This window comes from Pteropus medius, unplaced genomic scaffold, assembly GCF_902729225.1.
Source record: "Pteropus medius unplaced genomic scaffold, Ma_sr-lr_union100, whole genome shotgun sequence".
NCBI classification, from domain to species: domain Eukaryota; kingdom Metazoa; phylum Chordata; class Mammalia; order Chiroptera; family Pteropodidae; genus Pteropus; species Pteropus medius.
Genome location: NW_024350924.1, coordinates 3553903 through 3565725, shown reverse-complemented (window position 1 = coordinate 3565725; position 11823 = coordinate 3553903). Strand labels below are relative to the sequence as shown.

Below are 11823 nucleotides of genomic sequence, written 5' to 3'. Positions count from 1 at the left end.
CTCTCTGTCTCTGGAATGTTCTCGCACCTCTTCGCCTGACTAATTCCCACATATTCTCCATTTCAGTTCTTTCAAGAAGTCTTCACAATTGGACCAGGCACCCATTGCCAATCAGCATTGCTTTATCTTTCATTGTTTTCATAATTGTCTGTTTTCTCTACTAGACTCAAAGCTCTGTAGGTAGGTTCTCTGTTACTCTGTGTATGTTGAATGACTGTGTTTGGCAATAAGAGTTGCTCTGTAAATATTTGAATAGCTTCAGGTAGTGTGAGGCCTGAAACTTGGGGGAACTAGAGGTTTGGGAAGGGAGGAGAAAGTCAGAGAGCAAGATAAGTAGAGTGAACCTCTGTGGAGGGAGAGTGGTTATTAGAGAGGGGATTTCAGGAATATCAGGAAGAATATCTCAAGACAATAGTTACTTGTGGCAGAAATGGATGACCCTTTAGTGGAGAAAACTTTTTCTTTAGTGTTTTCCTCTCCATCATCTCATTGAGAAGGGTCGATTCAAATGCTTGACAACCACAGGTGGCTGTGGCCTGGGAGTCAGGAAAGGATGGAAAACTTATATCCACTTAGACCCAAATCTATAAGATTTCATCGAGAACTAATGCTGTTTCTGACCACTCCATTTGGATATACAAGAAAAATAAAATGAAGAATAAGACAACATCGAGGCAGCCCACGTTGTTGAATAATCCAGAAGAATTCTCAAAAACTTTGAAAACAACTAACTTAGAGAAGGGATCTAGCAGAAGCTCAGACCTGTGGTTTGGTCTCAGTGCATGGTGTGTTGATCAAGTATTGCATGTGATAACAGAACCTGGGAGTTTAGAGACCTGCAGTTGGCCAGATGAGGAGTGGGAATACAAATTATAGGTGCTCCATCATCATGCAGTAGCACCTGCCAAAATGCATCTCGAATGGATAAAGCCTCATACAGACACAGAAAGATCATTGGGTCCTTATTTAGGCCTTCTCTTAAAGCATTCTAGATGAGTGAGTCTCTTTGTCTTATATTGAAAATAGTCACTATTGAAATATGAGAAGAATGTAGATGGAATTCCCAAGCTTTTTCCAGCAAGTTACTTAAGCACGCAAGAATATTAGAGTTGTGGAGGCATAGGTGCTTGTGAGGATTATGAGATTGGAAGCTTCACGTGGAAGATTGAAGTTAATTAGTACCACATTGGTTTTGCTTATGGATTCTAAAGTTAGAGTTTTGAAGAGAGTACAATAGGATATTTTTTAAAAGAAAGTTCTTCATGTAACTTGTTCTTATGAGTTCTATCTTCATATCATTTGGATATATCTGAAATTTCAAAAAATTATTCATATTAAGAAATAAATTAAAAATCATGGTTTCAGAAATTGCATATATACATTTTCTAGGGCCAATCTCATTCTTAGGGCCTAAATTAAGTAGCCATAACATATCACGGGCATTATGTAAAAAAGTGCTGAACCATTTGGCAGTATGGCATCTAGGACCATAGTACCGGTAGGGGGCTGCCATGGATGCAAGTCTGCCAATCCACGTCACACTGGACATGCCCCAAAGGCAAGGCAGTATTATGATTGGTTAAGGTAGCTATAATAATAATAAAAAAAAATACTGTCATAGTCCACTTGGGCTGTTGTAACAAAAGTATCATAGACTGGGTAGTTTATAAACAACAAAAATTTATTTCTCACAGTCTAGAGGCTGGCAGTCCAAGATCAAGGTACCAGCAGATCCAGTGTCTGGTGGGAGTCTGCAACCTGGTTCGCAGACGTCTGTCTTCTCACTGCATCCTCACGGGGTGAAAGGGGTGAAGGGGCTCTCCGGGGTCTTTTCTGAGGGCAGCAATCTCATTCATGAGGGCTCCATCCTCATGACCTCGTTATCTCCCGGAGACCTCCGCCTACTAAGACCATCACATTGGGGATTAGGTTTCAACATATGAATTTGGACAATACAAACATTTAGTCTGTAGCATATACTCACCCAGAAGAGGAAAACTGAAATATGGAATCTTAGAGTTAGGAGTATGATGTATTGGACATAACAGAGAGCTGGAAACCAAAGGGCATTCACAGAGATACCTCAAGGAAGTCATTGGACATCTCAGAGTCTTGGTTTCTTTTTCTGTGCTGTGGGGATAATTTCTACTTTATAGCCAAATGAGAAACTATGTGAAAAGCTTTATAAGACTTAAAATATGACATAATGTTGGTATTATCCTCAGTATATGCCTTAGAAAACGATTTTCAAGATTTTTCAGATTTAGGGCCTAAGACCAAAGAGATTAAGAGGCTTGCCTCGAGCCTGTCACTTAGATAGGAACTAAGCAGATATCACACCCCTTAGCTCAGTGGTTAGGAATAGGTCAGACTCTAGGAGGTCACACAAGGAGTAGTCTCATTGTGTTGCAGATTCTTAATTTCTGCATGAAAGTTGTGACTCTCTCTTACTAAGGTCCCATCTTCTTTGTGCTCATGTGGGTGTGGATCAGTGAGAAACCTCTAAGATTATGTGACACTGTGGACCAGGCTAGATGGGCTTTCTCGTCTTCCTGCCTGAGCTCAGAGAGGGCATGGTGACAGGTCTCTCTAAATATGGCTACTCTGTGATGACAGAAGTGTCTATGATCTGCTCCCCTAACCCCCTCAACCCCCATCCAGCCTGGACTATCCTCTCTTATCCATCAGCGAAGGACTGCACAGCCCTGGGACAAGAATCAGGAACTCATAGGTCGTGTGGAGCCTTCCTTCCTTTTACTTCTCCTCGGAAGGGATCTAAGTCTGGATGACAAGAGGCTTCTTTTGCAGGCCAACCCGCTCCTGAGCCTCAAAGAACAAATATGTCAGGGTGTGACCATGCTAACTGGGGGTATCCAGTGCCCCCACTAGGACAGAAATCCTTCGTTAGCCCAGGAAAGTAATTGACAAGTGTTGTAGAAGAGCAGTCAGTTACAGAGATTCAGAGGCTTAAAAAATGCAGTGCAGGTAACTGTGACCTATCATCTACAGACCATCTACAGAGGCTGGCCAACCGAGAGGCTGTGGCCTTCTGTAAATATTCTCTCTTTTCCTCCTTTTTGTCAGAGCATACCAACTGTTCCTGACCTTATAGGACACAAATGAACCCAAACATGACCTCTGTATTTTTGTGTATTTTTCCAGCAGGGAAAATAAGGAAAACTATAATGAAAGTCCTAGTAAAAAAAAAAAAAAGGGTGTGTGTGTGTGTGTATGTCTGTGTATACATACATAGTAGCAAAGTCTTTATTCAAATAAGGTTTTAAATAGAACAGCAATAAATAAGATATATAAAAACAGAACTGCTCTGGGAGCACAGGGGTGGTGCTCAGAGGCCACTCATCCTCTCCCTCCCTTCTGTGGCTTCTTAGGTACCCTTGCCCAACTCTAATAATAGAAACCCACTGGTCCAGATGACTGGACTTCTGGGTTCTTTGCCAGTGTTGGGGTTTATTTTCAGTTGCAGGACCAGGGCTGTGGTTTCTCCAGTCCTGCAGACCTCACTAACTTGGAAAAAGACTCCCTAGACTTTGTGTTTTATTACCATGTCTCAGTGGAAGTAGGAGGTCAGTTCTACACCCAACAGCTCCTCTCCCCTTTTGGTAGACTGGGACTTGTGGCTTCCTGCAGAAGAAATAGTGGGGAAATGTTTTCCCCAGTGATAACAATTGTGCTGGCCACAAATATCCTGAGGCTGTTGCCGGATTGGAGGTTGTGAGCTTGTAGGAGGTGCAATGTGGGGCTTGAGGGTGGCAGAGGACGGCAACGCTTGGGCATATGCCTCGATACGCTAACACTTCCTCTTAGCCAAATATAGCAAAACAGTGATTCTACAGGCAATTCTGGCATACACAAGGGAGTTCCTTATGTGTCCCTGGTCAAGGAGAAAAGCCACTGAGCTGGTAGGTAGCATGGTATATGGGGAAAGGCCTAACCTTAGAAACAGAAGTATTAGATTCTGGTCTTCATTCTGTAATTACCCAGGGAAAGTCCACTTAATCCCCCAGCAGATCACTTCCCTATCTGTGAAAGAAGATAGACTAGCTAATTCATACATTTTCTCTGGGTCTTAAAAATTCTGAATATTTATTACTTTATAATATAAAAAATGAATTTCAAATAATGGTTTGGCTAGGACTTGGTGTAGAAGGTGGAACTTAGAAGAGTTCCAAGAGCTTCCATTTCCTGAGCTCTTCCTAGGGGCCATACAGTGCCCTGGACATGTTTTCACGTAGTGGCAATGTGAGGTGGGCATGGCATTACCTCCTTTACAGACGAGAAAAGTGAAGATTGGTGAGTTGAGGGAACTTGCGCACACTGCTAGAAAGTGGTAGAGCCTGAATTGACAACTTGCCCATGACACAAAGCCTGCTTTCTATCCAGCCGTCCAGCTTCCCCCAGAGCTAATCTGACATGAACACTTGCCACAGGTGAAGCACCAGTGGATACTGAAAGCTGACTTTGACTTTCACCAGGGTATCGTTAGATGATCTCACGATATTTTTCTAGTTTACAAGAGGAGCAAGAAGACAGCAACTCTCTCTTCACAAGGCAATGCCCGAGAACGTTTTCAGATACCAAGCACGGTCTCATATGTGTTGTTTCCCAGGCAGGGTTTTACATAAGCCCCATGAATGGTGAACATAATCTCTTTGCTCAACTCGGAAAAAAAAAAAAAAAAAAAAGAGAGAGAGAGAGAGAAGAAAGCTTCAGGAGAAAAGTTAAGGCATGAGATAATCCTATCCTTGGTGCTGGGGGAGCATGATTTGTAGGAGCCAGACAAGGAGGCAGGCAACATCTGAGGGTACAATGCTGACTTCAGCTTCTCTACTCTGAAGACAGCTCAGCTCTTTAGACTTGCAAAGAACACACACATGCCCACCACACCCTATGTTCTAACTATAGAGAGCATGTGCCGGAAGGGAGGGGAATGAGTATAGACAAAATCCTAGCAGAGGGCCTGGCAGGAGGTGGCACTTAATAAATACGAAGCCCCAACTTCCAACTGAAACTGCCACCGTAGCAGTGGGGGAAATGGAGCACCGCGGATCCTGGCATGGGTCCTTTGCCTGGCCCTATTTCCCCAAATCTTCATTTCCCACTTCCAAGTCCTAGAGTGCCAAGGTAGAAAATGCTTTGTCTAGGCCAAATCTACTCCAGAGAAAGGAAGTAAAGCTCTACATTCCTGATGTATAATTAAAATCTTACAATTATTATTTATATTACTATTTTTTAAATAAGTTTATTTTTAGAGTAGTTTTAGGTTCTCAGCAAAATTGAATTAAATGGAAAGTACAGAGATTTTCCACAGAACCCCTGCCTACGACTGCATAGCCTCCCCCACTATCAACTTTCCCACCATAGTTGTTCCTTTATTATACCTTTATTACAATCGGTGAACCCACATTACACTGGCTCATCGTGTCCACCCAAAATCCATAATTTACATTAGAGTTCAGTTTTGATGTTGTTCATTCTATGCATTTTGCTAAATGTATAATGACATATATCTGCTATTGTAGTACCATACAGAATAGTTCCACTGCCCTAAAAATCCTCCGCGTTCTGCCTGTTCACCCCTCTCCAAACCTAGCCTTTGGCAACACAGATCTTTTTAATGTCTGTAGACATTTTTAATGTCTCCACAGTTTTGCCTTTTCCAGAATGCCGTATAGTAGGAATCATATAGTAGCCTTTTCAGTTTGGCTTCTTTCACTTAGTAATATGCGTTTAAGTTTCCTCCATATCTTTTCATGGTTTGCTAGCTCATTTCTTTTTAGTGCTGAATAATATTTCATGGTCTGGGTATACCAGTTTATTTTCCCATTCATCTACTGAATGGCATCTTGGTTGTCTCCAAGAGTGGGCCATTATGAATTAAGTTGTTATAAATATCCATGTATAGTTTTTGTGTAGACACAAGTTTTCAACTCATTTAGGTAAAAACCGAAGAGAGTAGTTGCTGATTCATATGGTAAAAGTATGTTTAGTTTTACAAGACTTTCAAACTGTCTTCCAAAGTGTCTTTACCATTTTGCATTTCCACCAGCAACGAATGAAAGTTCCTGCTATTCCACATCCTCACCAGCATTCGGTGTTGTTAATGTTTTGGATTTTGGTCATTCTAATAGGTATATACTGGTCATCTTATTATTTTAAATTTTGAATCGCAAGTGTAATTTTATATTTATATATGCAGTTTTACACTAGTTATTTGATTAATGTTTGTCTTCTGCTTATAGAACGTGAGCTTAGTGAGAGAAAAGACTGCCTGCTTTTGTTTGTTTATCACTTAGATGTAGTACAATGCCTTGGACACAGTAGATCCTCAATAAATACCTAAATAAATGAGTGACTAACCTTACCAGTTCATTTTGGATGTGAGCTTTTGCATACAAGGATCCAGGTCTACAAAAGATGATAGAGCAGGATTGGACATGCTTAGACCATTCCTGGGACATCAATTCGGCAGAAGCTGTCAGAACTCAGCAATGTCCACAGCCATACTCAGAGGCATCTGGTCATCTGGCTTTGGTAGCTCCTGGTTTAAGTAGCTGCCTTTTATGTAGACTCTAAATGACTCAATCCAGTTCATCAGCCCTCGGACAAATATGGCTCTCTTCCTTTTTTGCTTCATCTGAGGAAACCTGGTTTCTGACTGAAGCACTTCTTCAGGGCTTCGTGGATGTCTCTGTTTCTCAGGCTGTAGATGATGGGGTTGAACATGGGTGTCAGGATGGTGTAGAGCAGAGAGGACCCTTTGTGCCAGAGTCGGGATGAGTTGGCTGAGGGCACGAGGTATGTGGCAATCAGTGTCCCATAAAACACCGTGACCATGGTGAGGTGGGAGGAGCAGGTGGAGAAAGCCTTTTGCCGGCCGGTGCCAGATGGAATTCTTAGGATAGCAGCAAGGATGCAGGAATAAGAAGCTGTAATGAGGATAAATGGGATGAGAGTCACTGCAGAAGAGGTGGCATAACTGATGGTCTCCGTCAGTGAGGTGTCCATGCAGGAGAGATGAACCAGAGGAGTAAAGTCGCAAAAGAAGTGGTCGATTTCATTGGGTCCACAGAAGGTTAATCTGGACAGTAGGGCCATAGTGATTGCTGTCAGGAGGAAGCAGCAGAGCCAAGAGCTGGCTGCCAGCCCAATGCAGAGGTGGCCAGTCATAAGCATGGGATAGCGGAGAGGTTGACAGATGGCCAGGTAGCGGTCATAGGACATCACAGCAAGCAAAAGACACTCGGTTGCAGCCAAGGATCCAAAGAAGTAGAATTGTGTCAGGCAGCCAGCCACAGAGATAGTCTTCTGTTCGGCTATGATAATCAGCAACATCTTGGGGACAATGTTGGAGGTATACCAGATCTCCAGAAAGGACAAATTCACCAGGAAGAAGTACATGGGGGTGTGGAGGTGATGGTTGAACAGAACTAGCAGGACAATGAGGATGTTTCCAGAAACAGTTAAGATGTAGAAAAGTAAAAACATCATAAAGAGGAAAATATTTAACTGTCGAGTGGAAGAAAATCCTCTTAGCACAAATTCTACTACTGATGATTGGTTTTCCCAAGACAAGTTCACCATGCCTTGGCTTCCCTTAGGAGCATAGCATCCAGTGATGGAACATGCAAACTTCAGAAAATTCCAGCTTACACGTAGGACATGGACTGGTAATAGATGATATTCATGCCTCACTCATGTTTTTGGAAGTTCTTTTTATTTGAGTGGAAAAGTATCATCTTTTTTTCCAAGGCCTGAAATGGGAAACAAAATAATTTAGAATAAGAATCTGTGATCACTTCAATTCCCTGTCCCCTCCCCCACCTGCTTCTCCCAACTGTATCTTCACTTAATCAAGAAGAATGTTAGGTTTTGTCAGTAGGAAATGGAAGAAAGGGGGAGAGGAATACAAAGAGGAGGAAGGACAAAGAACAAAGAAAGAAAGAATCACCTTCTCTATGTACTGTAGTAGCTCGGGGAGTTATGGAAAGAAAGGAAGAAGATCTAAAAGGAAAGTCGGCACATTCCAGAGGGTTTGTGAACTCTCTGGCAGGACTCAGTGAATCAAAGGCTCAGGAGAATCCTTCTCTCCAGGTCGATTCCTGTTTACCTTTTGGGAAATGGTCCCCATCATATCTATTATGTATTCCTCTCCTTTTGGTTTCTTAGTGAGTTGAGAGGTAAGCTTCTTAGTTTTGTTTTGGTTTCCATGATACTTGCAAGAGAAAATCATGTGAGCAAGACATTTGAAATTCTGAGATTCTGAGGTCAGGGGCCCATGCTGGTGCAAGCCAAGGGCAAGAGTGCTCTCTCTTACAATCGTAAACAGTAAAATCAGGCCATTAAAGAGATTTTATCTAGGCTGCAGTGAATGGGAAAGAAGATTCCGAACCAGGTGGCCTAAGGCACTGTGTGCAACCAACCAGTTGAGTATAAGATAGCCTCAAGGTCCTTTGAGTGAGATAAGAAAGCCCATGTCTCTTTCTCAATATCATTTTGATTCAAGCCATACATCTCACCACAAAGCTCAGGGAAAACATGGCTGTTCAGAGTTGGAGGCTGAAACCACTTTATTATTCTCAACCCCTTGTACTGGATCTGCACCCCGCTTAATAATGGAGGGTCCAGATTGCTGCAGTAAGCAAATGGAGATGGGAAAACCCACAGGCAGACACAGAAAGCACTGTGTGGGTGTATTAATGAGGTAGTTATCATGAGTAGCCAATAACCCTAAACAAAACCCAGGGGCTCTGCTTTATGAGTCAGAATTTGAACGAGTTGTTTAACTTTTCTGAGACAGTTTCTCATCTGTAAAATGGGATACAGGGTGGGAGAAGAACTTGTGCAAAAAGCATAAAAACACAAAGATTGGGAAATCGCTGCTATTCTGGGCTGCTAATATTACTTAAGTTCACCAATTGCCTTTACTTTGAAGGGGGCCTTGGCAGCAAATCCCAGTTTCTTTTGCCACATCCTGCAGACTTGGTGCATGTAATCGTGTGAGAAATTAAGTTCTTTATGCTTTTTTCTTTTTTATCATACTAACAGCCTTGGGCAATACATTGATCCCATTTTTAAAATGATCCAGTGTCCTAGGTACCATCCTACGGAGCTCTTGTTCCCATTTTCTGGCTCACAGAACTAACCTGGAACCTATGTTGACAGATAATCCTGCTGCAAAGAGGATGCCCAGACTCTTGAACTCACTGAATGGAGCGTGGGGGAAGCCGCGAAGAGAGGGCAGCTCTTCCTCCCTTGCGACACGCAACTAAGAGTCTGAGATCTCAGAAAGAGGGCTTTGGTTCTCACAGCACACAGATTTCTGGATGCTGCTGCTGCTGTTGGAGAGGGGGAACATCCCCTTCTACTCTTCTTGGGTTCTTACAGCTGGACTAATAATAAAATTGGCACAAGACCAGATCGATAGGAGAGAAAGCGGTTTAGTACATGCGCACAGGAGATCATGAAGGACAATGCTCCCCAAAGTGACGAAGCAGCCAGCTTTTTAGGCTTTTTAGACAAAGAAATGATAAATTTGTGAAAAAAATGACAGGACAAAGGCACTTAGGTTTGGGTGCTCAGTACTGAGGAATCTAAATGAAGTTTGGGCTTGAGGAGTAAATTAGTAAGAGTAACCAGGTTTGTTTATGCGAGCTTCTTGGCTCTGGATTGCTTACCTCTGGCAATAAGAGTGTCACTCGTAGCCGCCCTGCAGCAAGGAGGGCACCTTTCCCGGGAGAGATTGATTCAAGAAGACAATGGCATCAGCTGCTTGTCAAGTAACTTCAATTCAAAGTAACCAACATGTCATTGTGGGATATTGGGGAGCTGCCTGCCCTAGGCTCCAACGCTGCTAACTACACTATTACTTGATCCCAAGCACTATTCTAAGTACTGAAAATGTATAACTCGCTTAATTGTGACAACAGTCCTATGCAGTGGGTATGCTTATTATCTTTACTTTCCAGGTGGAGTCACAGAGAGGTTAAATAACTTACCTATGATCATCTGCTAACAGGTGGCGGAGGTGAGATTCAGACTCGCCCTGGATCCCTCGCTCCTAACTGCTAACACTGCCTCTCAGGGGCCTGGGTAAGAAGGCTGATCTGCACTATGTCACAGAGCTGGGCAGAGGAAAGGTTCCATCAGGCAGCCTCTCACCCCGGTTTTAACTTCAGGGCAAGCAAGGTCTGCTGTGTTGGTTGGTGAGAAAGCCGCCCCATAAAGGCTCATATTCTCTACCTTTCTTCTGGACTGGCTTTCACACTGCTACTTCTATGTTCTCTCTTTATCATCTTGAAAAAAAAACCAGGTCAGCCTATTACCTTAAAAAAAAAAATAATCTAAGAATACTTTTTGAGAACTTGCACAGGAAGTCGCCAGTTCCCCTCCTCCAGGCACTTGCATTTCTGCAGAGGGCGGTGCAGAAAGGCATGGCAAAGAATGAAAAGCAGGTGAGAGCCGGGAGGGAACTGACGAGATAGCCTGAAGCCTGATTAAGAGCACAGGCCTGGATTCAAACCGCTGCTCAGCCACAGAGACGTGAACAAAGGCATTTTATAACCTTTCAGGGAAGAACAGCTCTGCTGCCTCCAGGTGGGTACGCAGGAGGCCTTTGCGGGCAGCAGAGAGGTTGAGGACGCTAATTTCCCTGCCCTAGCATGCAGCCGTGGCCTTCCCCCAGCTCCTCAGCAGAAGTGCAGGTATTGAAAAACAAGTACTATTTAAAAAGCTAGGCTTGTGGACTTTGCTAGCATCTTCCTCTATTAACTCTGCTCAGATACGTTGCTCAACTCCAGAGCCAAAAGCCCAGACCACACACTGTGTCTGTTGGCACAGGCGAGTGCTCAGTGAGCGGGAGCCTTTCTCCCCACGCCTCTCCTCATCGCTTCCTCCTCCACCCCTCTTTTCCTAGGCCAGGACGGTTACTGCTGCCTATAGGTAGACGGTCTCTTTTTAGGAAGGCCTCTGCTCCCCTTCACTGAAAATGACCAGCAAGAACAACTTACGAAGATAATTAAAGGAGACGGAAGCCCTGGAGAATTATTTGGATTTGATCATTTTTAACATCCCTCCAGACTTGAATTTTTTTTTTTTTTTTCCTAATTGAGAAGCATTCCATTTCCCCAGGACAAACAAGGAGCAAGCTTGTGGAAAAAAGGAGAGGCTTATCATAAAACACAAATACTCAGTGAACAATCACAGGTTTCGTTGCTTCCGTTAATAAAAATAAAGTCAGGGAGGACATGAAGGGACTCAGGTACTATCTGAATGGGATCATTTCTCTTAGCTGAATTGTCAAAGAACTAACCAATCAATTCAGCCAATATTTGACTTATGGATAAAGACTGTTGACTCTTGCCAGTTGCTGGTTAATTCAGTTGAACAGATGGTCAACAAAATAGAGAAATAGTTTGATTTTTGTCACTACTCTAATAGTTGACTTAGTATATTAGGGAATTGTACCCCTGGCCTCTTCCAGCAAAGGACAGACTTAAAACAGGAAAAACTGAAGTATGCACAGCAGAATGAGCTTTACCTGTCAGTACTTTACAGGGTGGGGGACCAGGCCACAGACACAGCGGCATGTCAGTCTCTCCTGGATTCAAAGAACTTGGCTAGACACCTGAAATCCTGCTTTAATCCAGAAATACGCCTCCCTGTGCACCTAAGTTAAAGCTGTTTTAACCCATGAACTTAGAAGGCCAGTTGCGTTTGGGCCCCAATTTTCAACTTCCTTCCTCTGTGTAAACTCGAGTCCCTCTGTGGGCAAAACCATCAGCTCCCCTGATACTTTCCCAAATG

The 11823-nt window shown here is 43.2% G+C and overlaps 1 protein-coding gene across 1 annotated transcript; it reads right to left on the bottom strand.

Moving 5' to 3' along the window:
• Nucleotides 1-6651: 6651 nt before the first annotated feature.
• LOC120584942 (olfactory receptor 11A1) lies at nt 6652-7828 on the bottom strand. The gene has a single exon (XM_039840999.1). The coding sequence runs from the start codon at nt 7600-7602 to the stop codon at nt 6652-6654; it is 951 nt and encodes a 316-aa protein (XP_039696933.1). The 5' UTR covers nt 7603-7828.
• Between the last annotated feature and the right edge of the window lie 3995 nt (nt 7829-11823).

What these genes read in the sequence shown, in the direction of transcription:
- LOC120584942 (XM_039840999.1), bottom strand. Translation starts at nt 7,602, where the DNA reads ATGGTGAACTTGTCTTGGGAAAACCAATCATCAGTAGTAGAATTTGTG.